This window comes from Hyaena hyaena, unplaced genomic scaffold, assembly GCF_003009895.1.
Source record: "Hyaena hyaena isolate Hyena2069 unplaced genomic scaffold, ASM300989v1 scaffold_182, whole genome shotgun sequence".
Classification (NCBI taxonomy): Eukaryota; Metazoa; Chordata; class Mammalia; order Carnivora; family Hyaenidae; genus Hyaena; species Hyaena hyaena.
In genome coordinates this window covers 1489477-1515320 of record NW_024080814.1, presented here as the reverse complement: position 1 = coordinate 1515320, position 25844 = coordinate 1489477, and the positions used below count along the sequence as shown (strand labels likewise).

Sequence of the window (25844 nt, the reverse complement as noted above, 5' to 3'; positions counted from 1 at the left end):
AAAAACAAAAAAAAAAAAAAAAAAAAAAAAAAAAAAAAAAAAAAAAAGAATTACACTGACAAATAGGAGCCTAACCAGAAAATAAACAAGACAGTATAATGAAAACTGGAGAAATCACTGAAGAATTTGTGACTGGCCACAAGTGAAAGATTTTTTTTTTTTTTTCAAAACTAAGCTGGCAGAAGGAAAAATCTAATTTTTCAAATATTTGTGATCATCCTAAACAAATATTTAAAAGGGCTGTTGTGTGGAAGAGGGATTAGATTTCATCTGTGTGGCTTCACAGAACCCACAACTAAACATATAGGAGGGCACAATTCAATACATGTAATGGTATAGTGATTCAAAACAAACAGCCCTGGAATCAGACCTGAAGACAGTGGCATAACTTCTTCGTATTTAACTCTGTCAACTGCTAAACTAGGAATAACAACAATTTCCACTTTATAGGGTTATTGTGATTACCATATAATAATGCATAGGAAGTCCCAAGCACAGTGTGGTGTGTTTTAAATGCTCAACAAATGTTATTTCAAATCTGAAATTGTTTCTGTCATCATCAGATAATTACATTAACCCCAAATCTGAAAACATTCCATACAGCACTCGTTAAACTGGCTCATACTGGTGAATCACTGTGTTGCGAAACCTGACATGGTCAACTACACGAAAACTCAAAGGCACTACCTAGCAAAATGGCTTTCTCACTTATGCACTTGTGTGTGTAACCTCCATGAGTGGAGGGAAAAGGGGAGAGTCCCAGCCTTCAAAGCGACTTCCTTGAATTATGTGAAGAAGAGGAATTGAGTTGAAGAAATAATCTTGTCAATCTTCTTCCAAGTCCCTGATTTTCACTACCCTATATTAGTGTTGTACCACAGAGCAGGTTTCTCTATTTTAGCTCTAATTCCGGAAGCATCCTGACTGACTGCTTCAGAATGACTCTTTGCTTGCCAGATGTGTCCATTTGATAGGCAGGGTAGATTATGAAATAATCGCATGTCGAATGACCACAGAATCTCAAGAGTTGGAAATTTCAAGACCAAATGGGCCAACCCTGGGGAGTATCTAATCAGGCAGAAGAAGGGGCTATCTTCTCTTCCCTCAGTCCCTCTGGGAAGGGGGGGTTGGCTTCCTGGGCTCTCTATTACTTCTATGTTTTATCACCCTGATGGTAATAAAAGGACACACAGCCTCTTTTGCCTTGATTTATATTAGCTTCTCCTTCTAAAATAGAATACACATGTATCAGTAGAGCACAGTCTTTAAGACAAATCCACATTAGGGAAGAGCTTTCTAGAAGGTAGGGAGTGGAGAAGGGGAACAGAAATGTATAAAGGAACTAAGGGAAAAAAGGAAAACAAAAAAAAACATAAAGTCAGCAAAAATAACTGCCATAATTTGGTATGAAGGAAAAGGATTAAACTGTATATCAAAAAACTAGGACCAATGATCAAACATGTTGATATTTTGTGTCCCTGAAATGTTACAAGAAGGGCAGTGGAGCTCAGTGGTATTCTTCTCAAACGTGACCCTAGTCTACCTGTGACAAAAACATCCGGCCCACCCCAAATGAGGGACATTCTACAAAATACCTGGCCATCATTCTTCAAAAGTATCAAGGTCATGAAAAATGAGGAAGGACTGAGGAAATGTCACAGACCAGATTAGACTAAAGAGCATGATAACTAAATACCCTGTGGGATCCTGAAATGTGATCATGAATGAGGAACCGAGGGTAGTCGGAAAATTAATGAAATCCAAAGGAAGTCTTGAATTTAGCCAACAATAATGTACAAATAGTAATTTCTTAGCAATAACCGAAGGCACCACGGTTATGTCAGTCGCTAACCCAAAGGGAAACTGAGTGAAGGGGAACTCCCCATAGTGCTTTTATAATTCCTCTGTACATCTGAATTTATTCCAAAGGTTAAGTTTATCTTTTAAGAAAATGGACAATATGTGACCATGAAAGGAATTTTGCTCTCACAAGAGAAGCCGCTGTGCTTCTGTTAGTATTAGTCTTATTATGTGGTCTCTACTGAAAAATAGCTGTCAATCAGGTTTTAAATAGCCCTTGGGAAGTTATTTGTTAAAACTTGGTTTCCTCTGTTCATAGGTGAAGCAATGTGACACAGTCAAAAGAATATTTCATTGTATTACTGTAATTATAGAGAATCATTTTAACCTTTCTGGAACTTTGCCTCCTCATCCCCAAAACGGGGAGTTGCAGTAGATTAACTTTTAATTGCCTAGAAGCTCTGAAACCATATGATTCACTTGAACAAATAACAGACTGGGAAAAACAAAAATCTTTTCAAATTAATTTGAGAACATCATTTGTGTGGCTGAGGCAAGAGGAACTGAGGTGTAGCAGAACTGTGATATGCTATTGTTTCTTCACCTTATCTAAAACTGTAACAATAAGGGAGGGTGCTCTGGAAACTTGGCAGAGGAGTCTGGAAATGCAAGGGTGGTGATGCTGGGCAGCAAATCTATGAAAGAGCGATGGTTTTTAAAACCAGAGGGCACAGGGAAATACACTTCAGGCAGAGAACGGTGAAACACAGGAGCTGTAAAAAGACAAGCTATGTGAAAAAACATTGCATCTGGGACAACGAGGCCCACCTGTGGCTTTTTTTTTTTCCTTTTAGTATATATCTAATTTTTTTTCTTAAATAGTTTATTGTCAAGTTGGTTTCCATATAACATCCAGTGCTCATCCGCACAAGTGCCCTCCTCCATGCACATCTCCCCCGTCCCCCCCCCCACCCCCATCAGCCCTCAGTTTGTTCTCAGCATTCCAGAGTCTCTCACGGTTTGCCTCCCTCCCTCTCCCCAACTATTTTTCCCCTTCTTCTCCCCCATGGTCCTCCGTTAAGTTCCTCCTAATCCACCTATATGTGCAAACATATGGTATCTGTCCTTCTCTGCCTGCCTTATTTCGCTCAGCGTAACACCCTCAAGGTCCATCCATGTTGCTACACGTGGCCAGACTTCATTCTTTCTCATTGCCATGTAGTATTCCACTGTATGAATAAACTACATCTTCTTGATCCATTCATCAATGATAGACATTTAGGCTCTTTCCATGTTTTGGCTATTGTGGAGAGTGCTGCTATGAACACTGGGTTCCATGTGCCCCTATGCATCAGCACTCCTGTATCCCTTGGGTAAATTCCTAGCAGTGCTATTGCTGGGTCATAGGGGGGTTCTAGTGTTAGTTTCCTGAGGAACCTCCACACTGTTTTCCAGAGGGGCTGTACCCGTTTACATTCCCACCAACAGTGTAGGAGGGTGCCCGTTTCTCCGCATCCTCGCCAGCATCTAGAGTTCTCTGATTTGCTCATTTTAGCCACTCTGACCGGCATGAGGTGGTATCTCAGTGTGGTTTTGATTTGTGTTTCCCTGATGAGGAGGGACACTGAGCATCATTTCATGTGTCTGTTGGCCATCTGGATGTCCTCTTTGGAGAAGAGTCTGTTCATGTCTTCTGCCCATTTCTTCACTGGATTATTTGTTTTTTGGGTGTGGAGTTTGGGGAGTTCCTTATAGATTTTGGATATTAACCCTTTATCTGATATATCATTTGCAACTATCTTTTCCCATACTGTCAGTTGCCTGTTAGTTTTATTGATTGTTTCCTTTGCCATGCAGAAGATTTTATCTTGATGAGGTCCCAGGAGTTCATTTTTGCTCTTGACTCCCTTGCCTTTAGGGATGTGTCAAGTAAGAAATTGCTGTGATTGAGGTCAAGGAGGTTGTTTCCTGCTTTCTTCTCTAGGGTTTTGATGGTTTCCTGGCTCACATTCAGATCCTTTATCCATTTTTACTTTATTTTTGTATATGGTGTATGAAAGTGGTCTATTTGCATTCTTCTGCATGTTGCTGTCCAGTTCTCCCAACACCATCTGTTAAAGAGGCTGTCTTTTTTCCACTGGATACTCTTTCCTACTTTGTCAAAGATGAGTTGGCCGTACATTTGTGGCTCCAATTCTGAATTCTCTATTCTATTCCATTGGTCTATGTGTCTGTTTTTTTGCCAATACCATACTGTCTTGATGATGACAGCTTTGTGGTAGAGGCTAAAGTCTGGGATGGTGATGCCTTCCATTTTGGTTTTCTTCTTCAATATTACTTTGGCTATTCGGGGTCTTTTGTGGTTCCGTACAAATTTTAGGATAGTTTGTTCTAGCTTTGAGAAGAAGGCTGGTGCAATTTTGATTGGGACTGCATTGAATGTGTAGATTGCTTCGGGTAGTAATGACATTTTAGCAATATTTATTCTTCCACCTGTGGCTTCTGAGTAGTGTGGAGACCAAGGCAGAGGCAAGCCCAACCCGGAATTCTCTCCGCAGCTCTGCCATGATGGGGTTCCAAGAATCACGGAGAAAGAGTCAGGGCTTTAAGATAAAAGGGAGCCCTAAATCCCCAATAAAAAAGGGCCCTCCTTCTCCAGTGATGAATGGAGTAAGATAGAAAGTAAGAGCAAACTAGTAAGGACAATGATCTAAAGTATTAGATTACAGGAAAAGCCAGCCTTCCAGGGGTGAGATGGGGCATCTGAGTGATTCATACTTTGAACCAGTGCCCACTGAATAATAGGACACCAAGCATCTGTATATAATTTCCTCCTGGGTACAGAGTGTTACCATGGTGTTCCCTCACATACACTAAAACAATCTCAATGCCTTAAAACAATTCACTTCACTGAGAAAGAGGAAAAGAAAAAAAGTGGCCACAAACTCTGAAGGTTATCTGTGAAAGATGAATCCCCACCTTACCAACAGAGGAGTAAGACTACCCAATCTCGCAGCAGTAAAGTGTGGAGCAGTCCCAGAAACCAAGTTTTGTCACGGGGCCCAAGGGAGAGTTTGGGTGTCTCATCCAAAAGCATCTAATGGCTATTTTTTGGACGTCTAGTATGGGCAAATGTCTGGAAAACACAAAAAGAAAAGAGTAGAATCCTGTCCCTAAAGATGGTATGATGTAAGAGCAGAGGCAAATACGTTAAAAGGAAATATATGATGCCTTTCTATTATAAGATAACTATCATTTCTGTAATGATTCAAAACACTTTACATTTATTCTCTGGAAAGGTTTCAGGCCTCATAAAGCTCTGTGTGGTGGGCATTGTTTTCTTGGTATTACCCACCCCGGCTCTCCCCAGCCAATGACAAATGGCCTTTGAGACTCAAAGCGGTTAGGTGACCTACTTAAAATGACACAACCAGTGAGCAGTACAGTCAAAACCTGAACACCATGCTTTTTCCTGTTACAAATACAGATTTGTTGTCCCTGTTTGCCCTGAAAACTTTTCTTTTTTCTTTAATGTGCTACCACTCTACCATCTGAGGCACTGCTGACTCTCCTACAGCACAGTTTTATCATGAGCCCATCCTCAGTGAGGGCTGTGGAGAGAACACCTCAGCTGCCTAGGGTTAGCGGAGGGTCCTTACTGCATCGTTTTATGGGTGCTTCTACTGGGCAGTGTATCTCCCATAGCCTGTTTTATGTTAATTTCCATGTGGAGAAAAATCTGGATTTCTTATTCAAAGTGACCGATTTAACTCAAAAATTATCTATTGTTTTTGTCACTCTCTCCACAACATTCTAAGTTTAACGTTTATTTATTTTTGAGAGAGAGACAAAGCACAAACAGGGGAGGGACAGAGAGAGAAGGAGATACAGAAACTGAAGCAGGCTTCAGACTCTGAGCTGTCAGCACAGGGCCCAACCTAGGGCTCGAACCCACGGACTGGGAGATCACGACCCAAACCGAAGTCACACACTCAACAGACTGAGCCACCCAGACACCTGCACAACATGTAAGTTTAAATAAAATGAAATATATATGATATTCTTATAATGAGACTTGGGTGGAAAGTGTCCTATCACAAGGAGTGAAAAACAGAAATATCTGTCAAATGCTGAACACATCCTTCCCCAGAGCAGGAAGCAGCACACCCTGACTTGGGTCGGGGGATCTAGGGAATCCCTACCACTCCCTCCTGATTTTCACCTCATATGAATGCTGCTTTTCACCATTATGAGAAGGAATGCTTACACAGTGTGTTCAAAGTGAATGCTGCTTTAAAATTATTTTTATTTTTGTAAGTACACACAAACTATGAAATTGATTTGAGCAAACGTGTAATTACTGGTTTTAGTTTGTCTATGATTCTCTGCAGATTCCATTATTCCTTCCTTCCTGACAGTCAAGTTACAATTGGTCTCCTATTATGACCAATGTCTCAGTTGATATTACCAAGCTAACTCTAAAATTATACTTAGAAAGGAGTTCTTAGACAATCATTAGTTATTAGATGCCATCCAAAGTGACATTTTAAAAGCTGAGCTAACAAATCCCTGTCACCCTCCTAGAGATTTTACAGAGATACACTCAAGAGTTGATCATGAAATGCTAACGTTTACAGCGTGTCACAGAAATACATAAATAAAGATTCAGCTGTACTTATTGATTTGAAAAGTAGCCTTTCAGAGTTAATTACCAAGATTTAGTTTCAACAGATAGACTACTGGCCAGCAAAACAAAAATTGAAACTCTTCTTCCAATGTAAATCCATGTGTAAAAGAAGAGAAGCAATGAAGAAATTTTAGAGAAAATTTTCAGTGGACATATCTATATGTGAAAGTTTCACATTGAATAAGGTTTTAACATGATTTATTTTAAGACAAAAACTATCCCATGCCCTTTGGTCACATAATAAAAATACATTTTTATAAATATATGCAATATATCTAAAATAGATTAAAAAGGTATTTCTTACCTCTGAATTTCTTGGGAGGGTTGGCGAGGTCTCCAGCCTCTGGATGCACCACACATCTGTCATCCACTAACCTAGAAGAAAAAGCATATTTACATTGTTAACATCGTCATGCTCATAAAGCACAGACTGCATGTGGCTATCATGTAAATATTTACAAGGAGTTTTTAATACCATTTTTCACTAAGAAACGTTTTAACAATGATAAATTTATAAAAAGATTTAGTTCTAAAGATTAATTAAAGCCGGGTTTATGAAATTAAACATTTTTAAGTGATAGGAAACGGGTTAGGTAAATCATGATATAGACAAATGATGGCATACTGTAAAGCTATTTAAAAGTCTATTTTTAAAATGTACTGGCCTGCAAAATATTTCTAATATGTTGTAAAAATAAGCGGTAAGTAGTAATCCAGGTATCCTATATGTTTAAACACGCACACACAGACAGATATGCACGCACCCTCTAAATATTACACATATGGAACACAGACACCAAAATAATAACAGCGGTCAGATTACACATAGTTTTTCTTTTCCCTTACTTTTTTTCTTCTGTGTATGTTTTGGGTTTTTGTTTTGTTTTGTTTTTTAAACAAGGAATGTGTGAGCTCATGAGACCAGGCTCACAGAGGGACCATAAAGTGGGTGGTAATGAACTCTCATATTGCATTCAAACCCTGGGTCAGCCACGTCCTAGCTAGGTGACTTTCAGTCCCCTCCTCTACACCTGTAAAATAAAGATACCTATCTCATAGCATTGCTAGGACAATTAAATGACTTAAAATCTCAAAGAAACTAGTACAGCCTTGGCACAAAGTAAGCCTTTAAATAAATGTGTAATATTTAAGTAAAAATCAAGGACCTTCCTGCCTTACTTCTTCCCATACAATCTGCTTCTAGAAGAGTCCCTGACACATACTAGGCACTCAATGAATATTAATCAAATGAATAAACTGTCTTTGTAGTTACCAAAACATATTTAATGCCTATTAAAATATTTGTGAGACACCAACTTCTAGGACAATACCAAGAGCAAGAAGCTCTCAGTCACAAGACTTGAAAACCAGGTCACATGAACCTCCTGATCAAAGAGAATTATCTAACTATCAAAGCTTATTCACTAACATTCATTTTCTTCAATGACTAAGTGGTAGGAATAACTGGATTTTTTTTTCCAGGATATTGTGAGAATGCATGTGATTTAGCTCTAAATCTGAGAATTCATTTCAAAGGAGGTGACCGAGTTGCAACAAACAAAAAAACAATATAACCAGAATCACTAGTGTGTGTCAACTCCAGCACAGGTACACCCCAAATTGTGATCAAATGTCCCCTTGACTTAGGATGATTAACCAAATCAAAATGAAACTTTTGGGTCCTGATTTATCTGGTTACCAAAGGCAGACACTTCTTAAATCACCAGATTTTTCTATGGCATCCAATTTCCACAAAACAAAATGCCAATTTAGTCGAGCAATATGGTTCTTGATTTTTTTTTTAAATAATATACTTCATTCACACTGGTTTACTAACATGTGGTTTTACAAAAGCTGCCAAGCATGCAAGATATTCCTTTTAAAAGTCTCTAAAACTGGCTTTCTTAGAAACAGGAAGTCACTTTGGGTCAAGAGAAAGCAAACCCAAGCCTTCACAATACCCAAGTTCAGCATATAACACTAAATACGAAAGGCTCAAAGAGTCCTGAGAATGTCACAACATAATATTTAATTTTTTTAAATGCTGTGAATTAAAGGTCAGCTTTTCTAATTACTTAAGACATGGTAAGAATTCAAAACATAATGATCGACACAATCATAATCTTATTTAGAACACATAAAAGTTCTATGAAAGCAGCATTGACATTCTACTCATTCTTTGTGCACACTCAATTCCCCAGAAATATAGGCTCCCACTAGAATGCCCACTAAGAGTCCCCCCCCCGCATTCATTAATCATCAAGAAGACTGGGGAAAACTGAAGCTATAAATCAGATCACAGTGCATTCATGTACACACTATGCCTATCCTCCATTACAGGAGAGTCCAGATTAAAACATAATAATTAAGAATGACTTCAGTTCTAAGAATTGGTCCCAATCTTTATACACAAACATCTGTGAAAATCACAAAATCATTTCATCATACAGGCTTAAATAATTGCAAATAAGAATGGGAGAAAGGGAAGGACGGGACAGGAAGGGGGGGAAAAAAGCAAGGAATGTGGATCGTCACCAAGATATATACAATCATTGATGCTAAAAATTACACAGGATTTTAATGGTAGTTATTGGCACAACTTCCTCATTACCCCCAACAGTCTCTTAAATTGTCTCCAAGGTCAGAGTACTCATCATTTACCACTTTCTGACAGTACTGATATCAGAAGGATGTTTTACATGAAGGGAAATAGTACCCTGGTTTTCCCATTTCCATATTTTTCACATTTTCATTAAACTGCTTGCTTAACTGTTTGAATCTTCCAATAAATTGCAACTTCATGAAGTCACAAACTGAATCCATCTTGTTTACTAGTATATCTTTGGCAACTTTGGGAATGAGTTATAGTAGATACTAAATATTTGTTATATGAATAAATGAGTCAATGAATAAATGAGACTTGCTTCCCATATAACTTCACGTTTTTAGTCCCAGTTCTTTCTTCTGGAACAGTGTAGACTACATTTTCTTATTCTGGGATGAATGAGACTACTTCTCTCTAGTTCTTTTTCATAGGGATATTTGTCAAGGAGCTCAAATCCTTTCATACACCCCAAGTGTCAACATGCCCCTTACATAGGATCCTAGAAACTACCCACATGAGTCCAGATGTGCTCTCCAATGAGTCCTCCACAGGGGACCCTGGTCTCCTTCTTTCTAATACTAAGCTTACAGTTAGTTATGTGTCCTGAAATCATGGCAGCATCCATGGCAGTCAGGCCCACCTTTGACACTCATTGGGTTTAAGGCTACCCAACAATTCCAGTCCTTTCTGTGTGTACTATCAGTCCAGGCAGTCCCTCCAACTCACCACTGGGGCAGTTAATTTTCATAACCTAAGGACAAGAATTTACAATTGAATAGGGATAAATACAAAGGGCAACCTTTGGCCTCAGAGCAGAAATTATCTAAAAGCCATCTATTCCATCCTAACCTGGTTCATTTAAGAGACCCTGCCATTTTAAGCACTCATACACAATATCTTCTAAATTTGGCTAGTTGGCTGGGTTGTGTGGGGAGTTAAAAGCATCATCATCATCATTATCGTCATCATAAGACTAACAACAAGTTTCTTTGGTCCAGATCTACAGAACCAAATTTCTGGGGATCAGGACCAAGAATCCGTATTTTTAAAAAATCTCTCAGGGCATCTGGGTGACTCAGTCGGTTAAGCATCTGACTCTTGATTTCAGGCCATGATCTCAGGGTTCATGAGTTCAAGTGCCACGTTGGTCTCCGCGCTGACGCTAAGTCTGCTTGAGATTCTCTCTCCTCTCTTTCTATGCTCCTCTCCCCCAACTCTTCAGTTCTCTCTCTCAAAATAAATGAATAAACTTAAAAAAAACCTCTCACTTTCCTTAAATGGATCAGGAGTACCTGTTCTTCACTCCCACAGTACTCTAGGCTACCCTCCATCAATAAAACTTATCACACTCCATCATAATTTTCCATTTATATATAACTCTCTAATTCTATAAATTATAAGTTCCAAGAGAGTCAGTCCATTTGCTTTGCTCATCATAATATGCCCAACTTTAAGCATCAGGCTTCAAATGTGGAAGATGTTAAATAATTATTAATTGAATGGATGACTTGGTGACTTTTTAAATCACTGAGTAAGTCAATAACGTTATTTTTGGTAGCTCAGAACTAACTGGAACCAACAAACAGTTGCCTAAAAGTAGATATAAGGAAGAGTGGGAAACGTTTCCCATCCAGATATGTTTCATAAAATTATCAAAAATATCAAATCATGAAAAGGGCCAAGATAGCCTGTTTTGAATAAACTGTATCTCATACAGCCCCTTCCAACCCAATAGATCAGTGTACTTTTCAGTGTGCTGTATTTATTCCCCTTGTGTCCAAATCGGGCAGTTACAGAGCTGGCCCAAAATTCTCAACCTGTCACTGAAACTCAACTATCAAAAAACCCATTATCCTTCATACCTTCTATTCAAAAGATCTTAACTGTAAGTTATTTGTTCACTCTAATTTATAAGAAAAAAAAGTACTCAACTATTAGACCTCTCAAGGTATCTCTGTAAGGAGATTCCAACAGCTACTTTGAATGATTTTACATATAAATGTGGATCCAAAATATATGTGAATTAAATTTTAATTGATATATATACCCCCTAGAGAAATCTTGCAATCATGCATCTGGAGATATGTACAAAAGCACTGTTTGTGATAGCAAAAAGTGGAGAAAAAAAATGTGCATCAATAGTAGCATGGATAAATAAATTATGACTAAATGAATGATTTCATATAATAGATAACCTTTTGTAAAAATGAACAAATTGTAGCTGTATGCAACAACACTGAAAATCTCAAAGACATATAGTTGAGCTTAAGAAAAAGCAAGTCCCAAACTAATGAATGCCATGAATTTCCATTTGTATAGAAGGCATAAACAGGCAATACTAAACAGCAGATATCTGAGAAATATGCATGGGGTATAAGTAAACTATTATATAAAAATACATGCTATCAAATCTTTTTAAAAATATCCAAAAAAAGCAAATTATTCTTTAATCTCCAGTCCCTTATTATTCCACCAACTGCAAAGAAAATGCCACATAATAGGTAAAATATGTTATAACTCACATGACTGTGAGTAAAGGAAAATCTCACAAAAATGGAGTCAGAGGATAGGAAGGGTATACTCGAAGAGGAAGCCATCCAACTCCAGGTCAATTACACAACAAATTGTCAATTACTGACCCCAACAACAACAACAAAAAATCAACAGGAAGAAGCATCAATTACAGGCCCCGACAAGGAAAGAGGCACACACTGCATCTCCTATAAGAAAACAATCACCCTTCAACTCAGCCAATGAGAAGTCATCATCACCCTGGACTTGTGCTTTTCTCCAATGTATTTTCATTCAAGACAACCACTGCCAACTTCCTCCTTCTTCTCCATAAAAGGATGATCCTGGACTCGCCTATGGCTCTGCCATAGCTTGCATGACCCAAATAGCAATTCTGTTATTCTCAAATAACCCCATTTTGTTGATAAAATAATTGTTTTACTTTTAAAGTTAATAGTTGCTATTTTCTTCCTTCAGAAACCATTAAAGAAACTATTCCTAATTTGAATACTTAGTAAAATAAGTATACCATTTTCCTGATATTTGCCTATCACATATATCTGATCTTTGTACCATTAAGTGATACAGTCCATTTCTAATGAAATGACTCTGAAGCATATTTAAACAAAGTGAGTTTAGAGGGGAAAGAGGAAGTAGGGAATCCACGATGGATATTATTTTTAACGTTCACTAAGAAAGGGAGTTAGGATTGTGGCTAGATTCATAAGCATGATGGAATGGCCCTTAAAGTACTTCCAGAACTTTAACACAAATAACTTTATCCCCAACTCTGAATCACTTTGCTGGGCCATATAAATTTCTCTTAAATTCTATAAGCCTCTGGCTTCTTACCTAAACTGTCCCTCCTTCTCACACCTTCCCACCACCAGCCATCACCACAGCCCCCCAGTGCCGGCACATATTCACCTCCCTCTTTCACCTTCATTTAGAAGCAGCACTAGAAGGGAAGGGGAAAGAAGAAAAAAAAAAAAAAAAAAAAAAACACCTAAGTTTTAATACTTGGTCTGCCACTACAAAACCAGCTGTGTTTACACTCGTCATTTAACCTCTGGGCCTTAGTTTTTAAATGGGTCAGTTGTGACCTCACAAGTTCCTTCCATCTCTGTAGTTTTTACATTCCTCCTATTTTGTAGCTAGGTCTGGCTTGTGGTATCATTTTTCAATAGCAAGTTTGGCCATGGGTAATACTTTATACACTGTAATGTGAACATTTAATTGTTTAGTATCAATTTTTTAACATCATTATTTTCTCATTCCAAGCAAAGTACCAGCATGCAATTTTGTTCTGTTCACTCACCATTGTCTTAGAACATGGTTGCATAAAATCTTTTTTTTTTTCCTGGAAACAGAGAGCAGGGGAGGGACAGAGAGAGAGAGAATCCCAAGCAGGCTCCACCCAACATGAGGGTGGATCTCACAAAACCTGAGATCATGACCTGAGCAGAAATCAAGAGTCCAACGCTTAACTGAGTCACACAGGTGCCCTGGTATCATAAAATCTGAAGACCTTATCATTTAGTAATGTGGACATTTTTACTTACAGTACTCAAGTTGCTCAAGTAAGAAACCTATTCTTGTCTGTATGCCTATTAATTTGTCTCATAAATCAAAGTAACTGAACAGGAAATTCTACAAATGTCCATTTCCATACCTTATATCGGATAGGTCTGGCAGACATATCCCTGAACAAAGCCATAAACAATTAAAATCATGCAAAAAGGGAAATAACCATTGCCAAAACTTTCTGCCAAAAAGTGTTTTACCTGGGGACACCTAAGTGGCTCAGTTGGTTAAGCTCTGACTTCTGCCCACTTAGGGTCCTCTGTCTCCCTCTCCCTGCATCCTCCCCCCACCCTCTCTCTCAAAAATAAACAAACATTTTTTAAAAGGTGTTCTACCTTGTAAGTGCAAAACAGATGCATCATACCAAATGCACTCATAGCTATATTCCTATTTGCCTGTCTATGATGACAAAAAGAATTGATTTTACTTTTGTTTGCCATTTGAAATATGAGGTTTCTAAAAATTAAACCAATAAAATTTAACATTGTCTTCCCTCTTTTATTTTTTTATTTTTTCCTCGTACAGGTCTTACTACAATAACATTTTTTACTGACACAAATATTTTAAGGATTTTTAATTTTATATAGCAGTGTTTCCACCATACACAGATTTGTTGCTGCTGATATTTCTAAAACTGGCTCCTTCTAAAGCTGAAATTGTGCTTGCTCTTAGGTCTTTAAAATGTTTACAGTTTTCTTCCATGAAAGATTAAATCAATCTAAATCACATATAAATTATAGCATGAACACTAAAGTTTGAAGGACTACTGCATGGAGACCCCTAAAAGAACTGGTTGAATTCTTGTGCTTAAATTTTTTTTTTTTTTTTTTTTTATTTCTAGGAGAGAGAGATAGAGACAGCGTGAGCAGGGGAGGGTCAGAGAGAGAGGGAGTCACAGACTGAAACAGNCCTCCAGGCTCTGAGCTGGCAGTCAGCACAGAGCCCGACGCGGGGCTCGAACCCACGAACCTCGAGATCATGACCCAAGCGAAAGTCGGACGCTTAACCGACTAAGCCACCCAGGCGCCCCGATTGTGCTTAAATTTTTTGATCACTGCCATCAATTAGCCTGAGTGACCTTTCAAAAAGGTATCATATGGACTTCAAAGGCAATAGCGTCTCGCACATACAAACCTTTTTTAGAAATCACTGCAAGAAGCCATCATTTTCAGAGTATGGATGCTGATGAAACTGAGGGGTGGGGTGAGGATGGGGGAAATACTGGGTTACATGTTGCCTTTCAAAGAGAAACATGTGTTACCTATCTGACCATGATTTCAGAAAGGATTTCTCCATACATTTTGAAAGCTTAAAGCCCTAATCCAGCAAAGAAAGAAATCATGACTTTTTCTTTTCAGATCTTCCTTCTGCATCTAATTAGTTCCTTTTCTTGATCCTCTCTACCCTGCCTCCTTGCCCTTTTTAAAGTCAGAAATATCACAAGTCAGTTTATGTGGCATTTTCTCCTCATCTGCCTATTACGGTTCTCATAGGAATCAAAGCATTTGCAAGATGCCTTTCTCAGGACGTGGAGAAGCATCTATATCAACTGACGTCAATCATTTACTGATGCTGAGTTGACACTAACTACTATCAGTTCTCAATCATCTGCCAAGAGCTAGAAAATCATCAGCACTGATAAAAGTGATTCATGAAGCAAAATTCAGGTCCAGATATTTACTTTTGCCAGACTGACATTGCTCTCTGAGTTTTTGCCACCTGGATGGCAGCAGTATATGCCACCTTAGGTTTCTACTGCTTTGGTCACTCTCACACCTTCACATAGTTGTTTTTCATATTTTGTCCAGAGTGTTTAGTTGTTATACTGCAGATTAAATTCAAAGAAATACTTTAAAATTTGATTAAAATCAAATATTTTAAAAATCACTAATAAGACAAGGCAAAATTTGCTATACATACATGCATCGGCATAAACAACAGATATTATAATTATCAATTAAAAATTAGAAGATAATTATTATGAATATTTTAAGACAAAAAAATGTTTAAAAAAGAGAGAGAGAGAGAAAAGAGGAAGGGCAATCAAAAATGGCCAGACAGATCTGATAAAGAATTTCTAAACATGAAGCATAATTGTTGAAATAAGTAGGTGAGTTTAAGACAGTAAATTAGACACAGCTAATAAATAACCTGGAAGATTGGAAGAATCACTCAAAATGAAACTGAGGGCAAGATGGATGCATATATAACTAGCATCCTGGATGGAGAGAATATAGAGAATGAAAGGGAAGCAATAGTCAAAGAGATAATGGCTGAGAAAATGTCCAGAGCTAATCAAAGATATGAATCCACACATACAGAAAACAGAACCTGTTAGCCTGCAAGCTTCTCAGAATCTACACTATAAGCCAGAAGACAGTGGAATCATTTCTTCAACTGCTGTGAGAAAATTAGCTGTCAAGTTAAAACTGTGTATATAGGGGCCCCCGGGTGGCTCAGCCAGTTGAGCATCTGACTCAAGCTCGGGTCATGATCTCATGGTTTGTGAGTTGGAGCCCTCCCCTTGGGCTCTCTGCTGACAGCTCGGAGCCTGAAGCCTGCTTCAGATTCTGTGTCTCCTTCTCTCTCTGCTCCTCCCCTGCTCACACTCTGTCTCTTTCCCTCTCTCAAAAATAAATAAAACACTACAAAAAAAAAAAAACTGTGAGTATCCAGCAAAGTTAACTTTTGAGAACAAGGATACTACCAAAGCATTTTTAGATAGACAAAAACTAAGAATTTACCACTAACAGATTCTCACTAAAAATGCTGTCAGGTTTATATCTCAGGGAGAAGGAAATTGTCTTAGTAAAAAAATACAAGTCATTAGAAGAAATAAAGGAAAAAACTGTTAAACATGAACTAATCTAAACAAAAATCATTGGTATAAACGAATAATAATGACCAACATATGAGTTTAAAAAAGAATAGCATTAAGATACTGAACAACTGGGGCGCCTGGGTGGCTTAGTCGGTTAAGCGTCCGACTTTCGCTTGGGTCATGATCTCGCGATTCCGGAGTTCGAGCCCCGCGTCGGGCTCTGTGCTGACTGCCAGCTCAGAGCCTGGAGCCTGTTTCAGATTCTGTGTCTCCCTCTCTCTCTGACCCTCCCCTGCTCGCGCTGTCTCTCTCTCTCGCCTAGAAATAAATTAAAAAAAAAAAAAATTAAAAAAATTTTAAAAAAAAAAGATACTGAACAACTGCAAATAAGCAGAAAGCAAGTGATCAGAATTGAAAAGTCGGTCCCATGGTTCTGAATTGTACAGTTAAAAGCTAAAATGTCAATTAACTTTACACTTCCTTAATTATGTATAATTTTTTAAAATAAAAACTACTGAAACAACAGAAACAGAGCACATAAACAAAAGGAATAGAAAGGGAAAAATAGAATAAAAAGAAAAATAAGCAAAACTTCAACCCATTCCAAAAAATTAAGAAAAAAGGAAAAATCAGGGAAAAGTTACGATTAATATAAGGCACAAAGTAAGAGGGTAGAAATCAGTCAACAATAATCATAATAAATTTAAATTTTTAACTTCTCATTTAAAAGAAAGATTTTCCCCCCAGAAAGTAGATTTTCAGATTGGATGGAAAAAATTCAACCATATTCTATATAATTATAAGAGTCATCCTAAAGTATAAGGATAGAAAAAGACATAACAGAAAAATACTAAACAAAAGAAAGCTATGGTCGCAGTGATACTATGAGAAAAACAGAGTTTTAAAAAAAGCATTATTCAGGATAAATAGGGACATTATATAATGGTTTCAGTTTGCTAAGAAGATATAACAATGCTAAATCTAAATGTAATAGCCTCAAATTATATAAAACAAAATTTATAGTGCTAGGGGGACCAATTAAAAAAGGCATTATTATAGTGAGAGATTTCAAGATACTTCTCAATTGCTGATAGGGCAAACAGACAAAATTGGTTAAAAATACATGTCTTGAAACCCATGAATAACAAGCCTGATCTAATGGACATCTATAAAACATATAACTACTTATGGAAATCTATAAAACTCAATAACTGGAGTGTTTTCTTTTGAGAATATATGGAACATTATTATACCAGATCCCTCAACTATTTTCACATTACTGTATATGGTTTTCATATTTCTCCTATATGTGTAAAACATATCCTAATTTTTTGTTTTTATATATATATTTTAAATATTGTTATACATAAATATGTTTATTAAATCATTTTTATATATGTATTAAATTATATATAAATAATATTTTTAAAAATATTCTCCTGGCTCACACTGCACTTATGTTTAGCTAAAAAGCCCATACTCACCTGTCCTCCAGAGGTTTGCGGTCTCCTTCTACCATCCCACCATATTTGATATGCACCCTTTCAAGCTGATATTTATTGCTCTAAACAATGAGCTCTTCAAGGATTGCAGGAATATATTTTTTCAAGTTGTTTGTTTAACTAATCTCTACACCCAACATGAGGCTTGAACTCACAACCCCAAGATCAAGAGTTGCATGCTCCACTCACTAAGCTAGCCAGGCGCCCATGCAGGAGTAGATTTTTAATCTTTATATCCTCAATACTAGCACAGGGACTAGCACGTAGTCAGTACCCAAAAAATAACTGAATGAATGAATGGAGACCTTAACGGATCAAGGGCTGAATAAACCAAATTTCAAAAGACGAAATGAGGTTGATAACAATATAGCAGAAAGATCATAGGCAGGAAAGATGAAATAAGTATGTGATGATACAACTAACTGTTTATCCTTGGCTCATCTCCTCGGAAAATCATAAAGTAACATTTAATTATGCATTCTAGAGGTGGATGGCTAAAAGAGACCTAAAGTGAGTCAATCAATAAGAAGATCTCCTAAGCAAAACATAAGAACATAAGTTAGCCAGAAGTATTTCCTTCCTTGGAAATCTTCAGAGCGCAGTGCAATTGGTGATTAAGTTATTGCTGTAAGGACATGCCTCTTCCCTGTTCCTTTACGTATGCTACCTTCTCCAAAAGGAGAGGACTATGAGAACCAACTGCCACTTCCTGGCTAATCACACATAAAAGAGAAACATACCTAGGAAGAAACAGTTGGCAAGAGAAGTTCCCTGGCCAGAAAAACCTCTGGCAATGGGAAACCAATTCCCATAATTATTCCTGCATGAGAAACTAGATTTTTTCTCCAGAAAGTTGGAGAGTATAACAATTACCTTGTTAAAACTACAAGCACATGACTCTTGTTTTGAGTCAATAAGGAACCAGGACATTTCTAAGAACTACCAGAAAAGGAAAGAGTTCAAAACTCTTTAAAAAAAAAAAGAAAGAAAAGAAAAAAAAAAAAACCTCCCAGAGACATAGCTTCCAACATTTTATTAACGGTGGCTAACTGTGAATAAATAGGAGTCTTAAAAAAAACACAGATCCCATTTTATTTTTTTTAAGTTTATTTATTTTGAGAGAAAGAGCACACCAGTGGGGGAGGGACAGAGGCGGGGGGCAAAGAGAGAGAGAGAGAGAGAGAGAGAGAGACCCAATCAAGCTCTTAATGTCAGCGCAGAGTGTGATGTGGGACTCGACCCCACGAACCATGACCTGGGCTGAAATCCAGAGTTGGGAACTGAACTGACTGAGCCACCCAGGTGCCCCAAAACACAGATGTCATTTTAAAGTCACACTTATAATTGGTATGGATGGAATCATGGGCATAAGACTCTATTTTAAGCCATTTCTGTGTGGGAAAAAAAAAATAATCCCAGACTTACACGTGTTACTGGCAAGGGTCTAATTGTGGCTGAAATGATAGATATCCCCTCTTCTGGAGTGCTTTAATTAAAAAGCAGAGACTCAGTGGGACAGAGTAAATGAATCCTTACGTGAAAATAATGAAGCAACCCACATGACCTCTGAAAGCAGAGCCAACTGAGGGCAAAATCAAAGGTAAACAAAAACAAGCAGAAAAGTGTGATAGCTAAAAAAAAAAAAAAAGAAGAAAACCTACACATACAAGCATTGAATTATATACCTTGTTTCCAGGTTAGGAAAAAAAAATTCCAATCCCTGGAGGCAGAAATAGTAGTACCCTTAAGTTAAAATTTGTAATCAATCCTAGACAATGAACTTATCTCTAAATGCAAGTATACTCTTAATTCTAACACTAATTCTACACACAGTGATCATCATAACCACAAACAGAAGTTCCCAAAGAGAGATACTGACTTCTGCTGGAACAGGACAAAAATGGGGTAATAATAAATTTAACAATATATGTATTCTTTTAAGATTCTATCACAATTTTATCTATTTCATACCATCTGATGTTGGAAAGTTATTCCTCTGGCCTAATTATAAAATTTAGATAATACTAGTATTAACTTTATAGAGTTGATTTGAAAATTAACTGATCTGATCATGCAAAATATCTGGTATTAAGTTAACATTCAATAAAGGTTAGCCATCATCATCATCATCATCACCAGTAATGTTATATATTATAAATGTCCAACACAAAGTATATACTCAATAATTATTAGCTGTCACCATTTTCATCATCATTACTATTTATTATTACCATTAATCATTGAAAGAAGTTCACCAGTAAGGTAATCCCTTCAGAAAAACTTTACTTAAATCCCTTCATCAGGAAATCTCTTCATTCATTCGTATTACAAATATTTACTGAGCAGCTAGTATACACTAACTGTTGCTCTGAGAACAAACAAAACCAACCTTGCAGGGAGTAGTGGGGAGTAGACAAATAATAATAAACAATAATAAACACATAAATTTTATAATGTGCTAAGGGATGAGAGGGGTGCCTGGGTGGCTCATTCAGTTGACTTCAGCTCAGATCACGATCTTACGGTTTGTGAGTTCAAGCCCCACATCGGGCTCTGTGCTGACAGCTCAGAGCTGGAGCCTGCTTCGGATTCTGTGTCTCCCTCTCTCTCTCTGTTCCTTCCCTGCCCTCTCTCTCTCTTTCTCTCAAATATAAATAAACATTAAAAGAAAAAAAAGGACATGAGGAAGGTATCTAGGAGAACAGCATTGCGGGCAGAAGGAGCAGCCAGCACAGACCCTTCAGTGGGAGCGTGTTTGGAGTGTTGGAGGGCCAGCAAGGAAGACGATGTGGCTGATAGCAGTGAGGAAGAAAGTGAGCTATTGGAAAGGTCAGAAAGGTCAAGGAATGGAAGGCCAGACCCCATAGGGCCTCTTACATCATGGTAAAGACCCAGCTTTTTCTCCAAGTGAGACAGGAGCCACTGAAAGGTTTGGGGGAGAGAAAGGCCAGTGTGTGATCTGACTTGTTCCTGAAAAGATCTCTCTGGTGGCTGAGCTGAGAATAGATTGGTGGGAATAAGGAAATAGTAGGGAACCTGCTTTAGAGACTCGCACAACAATCCAGGTGAGAAAAGTGAAGGGCCATAAACATGTTTTCATACAAACTATCGATACTCTGACTAAAACAACAGCAGGGAAATTGAAAAGAGATGTAAATAGCTATTCTCTCTTTAAGGCCTACCATATTGGTTGTATGGTAGAATTCTACATGGTAATATAGTATTTGCCATAAATAAGGTGCAGTTAAGTACTTCAAAGCTAAGAAACTAGCAGTGTCTGGCACAGAACACATAATACTTACAAATTTAATTCAGTAAATCCAAAATGTACCCAACTTCTTGTTACTCAAATGTGGTTTGTAATGGGAAAAATGACACAGACCTTCTGCTCATGAGGCACCCTGTCACACATTAATTTATATTCACCCATCCTTTCACTAAACACAGACAACTGACCACTTACTGTGCGTCAGGTATCACACGGGATTCTAACCAAACCTCTTTTTTTTTTTTTTTAAATGTTTTATTTTTATTTCTAGGAGAGAGAGAGTGAGACAGCGTGAGCAGGGGAGGGTCAGATAGAGAGGGAGTCACAGACTGAAACAGGCTCCAGGCTCTGAGCTGGCAGCCAGCCCAGAGCCCGACGCGGGGCTCGAACCCACAAACCGCGAGATCATGACCTAAGCGAAAGTCGGACGCTTAACCGACTAAGCCACCCAGGCACCCCTCTAACCAAACCTCTTAACTAGGACTTCAAGGAAAAAAAAAAAAAGGAAGAAAGGTATGGAAAGATTCCCCCAAAAAATTCACATTTAGTTGATGAACATGGAAAACAGTTCAGGTTGAGAATCCGAGCATATGAAAGATCCAAGGTTCAAAAATTAGCATTCTGTCAAGGAACTAATAGTATAATAATCTCCTGCTCAGCGTCGGTCCACAATGAACCAAACAGAAAATTAAGAGCATTATGCCTTTATTCATTTTTTATGTTTTTTATTTATTTTGAGAAAGAGAGAATGCGAGTGGGGGAGAAGCAGAGGACAGAGGAAGAGAGAGAGAATCTCAAACAGGCTCCATGTTGTCATTGCAGATCCGACACGGGGCTTGATCCCACCAACTGTGAGATCACGACCTGAGCTGAAATCAACAGTAAAACACTTACCTGACTGAGACATCCAGGTGCCCCAAGGACATTATGTCTTTAAATATTAACCCATCTTAACTTATCCAAATATATCTTTAAGTTTTGAATGTATTTAAATCTTAAGTGATATTCTCAAACTTTTCATGATAATCATCAAAAAATATTCCTGGTCTTTTTAAAGAAAAACATATGAACTATTTATTAGAAAACCATTATCTAGTGAAATACATGGTAAAGAATAATTGAAATTGCAGTCATTTGGAATCTTGATCATTGATATTGAGCGCTTTCTCCTGTAATAAAATACTTAGAAAATTATTTCAACAATACCCGTACATTTCAAAGTATTTCCTCCCTACCCAAGTCGACCTGCACTGCTTCCATTTATGAGCCCTGCCAACCACAGATATGCCAATGTCCTGCTGGAGGGAGTCAGGGAAAGGAAAAACCAAAACTAGACTTCATATCACATCTGGTAAATCAAAATCACTGCTTCTGCATTCTGAAGAAAGCAGCTTTGTGAGAGGTTTCACAAGCTTCCTATATGCTCTCCTAGTTTTTCCTCCTTTTGCACAAATGTTGGTATTTATTGTCTTAATTCTCAAAAATTCTGCAAGAGGGACAGAAGTGCTTCCTTTGAGGACATATGTGTCTTTGATGATAACATCCAGAAAACCAGCTACTCAGTAAAGGACACTCAATAGACCCACTGACATCCTAAGTGGGTGGATATTCACCTTAAATTAAACTGTCATATATGATATTCACCTTAAATTAAACTATCATATATGAAATGTGCCTTAGACGTCTGTTATGATTTATTCTGCCCCTTATCCTTTTAGGAACCTCCCTTTCCCTTGGGGCGCCTGGGTGGCTCAGTCGGTTAAGTGGCCAACTTCAGCTCAGGTCATGATCTCACGGTTCGTGGGTTCGAGCCCCACGTTGGGCTCTGTGCTGACAGTTAGCTCAGAGCCTGGAGCCTGTTTCAGATTCTGCATCTCCCTCTCTCTCTCTGACCCTCCCCTATTCATGCTGTCTCTCTCTCTCTCAGAAATAAAACATTAAAAAAAAAAAAAGAAACCTCCCTTTCCCAAGTAATAATTCTTCAGATGGTACAGTTAAGAAACAATGGGATCCCTCTACCACGCGAGAGAGGGTATGAGGCCTAGGCAGACCCTCTCTCTCCTATCACTCCAGATACAGTGCTTGGTCCAGAGGATAGTCCACAGCCCAGGCAGGGCCAAAGTGCCTCTACAGAAGGAGATATGAACAATGAAAGGAAAAGGGAGGGTTCTATCTCCTTCTAAAATCAAGCATTACGAGAGAAAGTATAGGCCTAGAACTTCCAGAAATCATTTTTCCTTACCATGAACAGAAGAAGTCTGCCAGGGGCACCTGGGTGGCTCAGCTAGTTAAATATCCAACTCTTGATTTCAGCTCCGCTCATGATCTCACGGTTCCTGGGTTCAGGTCCTGTACTGAGCTCTATGCTGAGAGTGTGGCACTTGCTTGGGATTCTCTCTCCCTCCCTGCCTTTCCCCCACATGCGCTCACTCTCTTTCTCTCAAAATAAACTTAAAAAAGAAAGAAAGAAAGAAAAGAAAAAGTCTGCCTACAAGAAGGAAAGAAGTGAAGAAAGAGTGATAAAATCCTGGTCTCCAAAAGATCCCTTGGTCCCCTCAACTGAACCCTTGGTCCCAGCTGAACCTAAAGCCAGACCCTCCTCTTCGATTCCCCAGTAACGCAAACCAAAAAGCTCCTATTGCACTTAAGCTAATTGGGTTGATATCCCTTGCAAAAGAAGTAAATGAAGGTCCCATAGAGTACAGAACTGGTAAAGTATAAGCAACCAGAAAATCCAAATTAGATTAATCACATACCAAGTAAGTCCAAAATTAAAAATGTCCATTTTGTCACAGATTCATTCAACAAATACTCATTGATTATGAGCCAGGCACTATCCTGGGGACTGAGGAAATAACAGAGTGCAATACAATCCAATGCCAGAGCTTACAGTTAATTGATGTAAGAGCCATTATTGCACATTAGGACAAGGGCTTCCAAATTTGGGTCCAATGATCCAAGCAGTGATCCTCAAGGAGTCTTGAACACCATCAAACACAGGTAAACTCTTGTGTTTTGCACACTCATTTAGAGTTACAACACAGGGGCGCCTGGGTGGCTCAGTCAGTTCAGTGTCCGACTTCAGCTCAGGTCATGATCTCACAGTTTGTGGGTTTGAGCCCCACCCTGGGCTCTGTGCTGACAGCTCAGAGCCTGGAGCCTGCTAAGGATTGTGTCTTCCTCTCCCTCCGCCCCTGCCCCGCTCATGTTTGCTTTCTTTCCCTCTCTCTCTCTCTGTCTCTCACTGTCTCTCAAAAATAAACATTAAAGTTGCAACATAAATTTACTCAGACTCTCAAAGTGACATATGACTCCCAAAAGATTAAGGAAAACTCTTATTAGAGTATAAGCATACCTTAGAATCAAGATGTCTTGAGGTTTTTATGGAAATTCTCATCCCTTAACCTTCCATAGTTTTGTTCAAAGAAGACACACATTACTGAACAGGCATTTCACAGAAATATCACTCTTGTTTAAAACATATTATGAGGCTAACTCCTTTAATAATTTCTTTTTTCTATGGAAACAAAACTAATAGCTAATAGCTGGCTGCTTTTTTTTTAATGTTTTATTTCTGAGAGAGAGAGAGCGAGCAGGGGAGGTTCAGAGAGAGAGGGAGACACAGAATCCGAAGTAGGCTCCAGGATCTGAGCTAGCTGTCAGCACAGAGCCTGACGTGGGGCTCGAACCCACGAAGTCGGATGCTGAACTGACTGAGCCACCCAGGCACCCTAATAGCTGACTGCTTTAACCCTTAATAAGCTGGAGAGCATTTCAAATATTAGCACTTAAGGGCTGATGGAGAAGAGGACTTAGAGCCTCTCCTATGGATCACATGCAGGATGCTGTTTGTGGCCAACATACAATTCAGTGTTAAATGGGAAGCAAAGAACTCTTCAAATGGAGGATTTCCCCCTACCATGAAGTTTTAAAGGGCCCGGTTTACAAATGTTGCTATCAATAGCCAACTTTATTTTTTTCCCTTAACTTAACTGGAATCTGAAAGTTTCTATATTATAACTTAATAGAACTAAAGAGCAATCAGGTTGCAACATGCAAAATGTCAATAAGTCTGAAAAGTCATAGGGGAAATTAATATTAGAAAGCTTCTCTTGAAGTTATAATCTTCATCTGTAGAATTTTAAATTCTAATTTAAATTAAATTAAATTATTTAAATTCTAATTTAAATAATTTTACAAAGACAAGCTCAAGAGAAGGAAAGATATCATATGTTTTCACTCATTCGTGAATCTTGATAAACTTAACAGAAGACCATGGGGGAAGGGAAGGGGAAAAAAATAGGTACCAACAGAGAAGGAGGGGAGGGAGACAAACCATAAGAGACTCTTAAATACAGAGGACAAACTAAGGGTTGATGGGGGAAGGAAAAATGGGTGATGGGCATTGAGGAGGGCACTTGGGATGAGCAGCGGGTGTTGTATGTAAGCAACAAACCACAACAATCTACCTCAAAAACCAAGAGCACACTTAACACACTGTATGTTAGCCAATCTGAAAATAAATTATATTGAAAAAATAATAATAAATAATAGTGTGAATGAAAAAAAAAAAAAAAAGACAAGCTCAAGAAAGCTATCATCTGCATTCTGCCCACCATTTGAATGGATGGGAGTATCTCAGTACCTACTTTCTAATTCCTTTTGAATTAGAAACAAACAGTTTTGTACTAAACTGATACTGATCAGATTCTTCTCTGGTCAAAAAGAAAAAAAGAAAGATACAAGAAAAAGAGGGACCAGGGTCATGGCTTTCCCTGACTGAAAAATGGTCTTCTGAAGACGTTTAAACAGCAGTTGGTTCATCATAACAATTTTCTCACAAAAACTTCCCCTAAGAATGTGACTTGGTAGCTTTTACTTTGGCCTTTCCTACTCCTAGACTACCAAAAGCAGATGCCTTTTCAAGGCAAGACAACTTCTTTCTCATCCTCCTGCCATTTGGGGGAAGTGCCCATATATTCACTGATTCATATTTACCATGTACCCCCTACCTTCACTCTTCAACAAAAGATGTCTCCCGAGGGATATACAATTTCATGTGACAT

The 25844-nt window shown here is 38.2% G+C and overlaps 1 protein-coding gene across 4 annotated transcripts in view; it reads right to left on the bottom strand.

Moving 5' to 3' along the window:
• ITPR2 (inositol 1,4,5-trisphosphate receptor type 2) overlaps nt 1-25844 on the bottom strand; it is a 501862-nt gene that overhangs the window by 455234 nt on the left and 20784 nt on the right. For all 4 annotated transcript variants that reach the window (XM_039240789.1, XM_039240790.1, XM_039240791.1 and 1 more), the window contains exon 2: nt 6792-6862. In XM_039240789.1, the coding sequence (XP_039096720.1) occupies nt 6792-6862 (71 nt within the window). The remainder of the gene's footprint in view (nt 1-6791; nt 6863-25844) is intronic.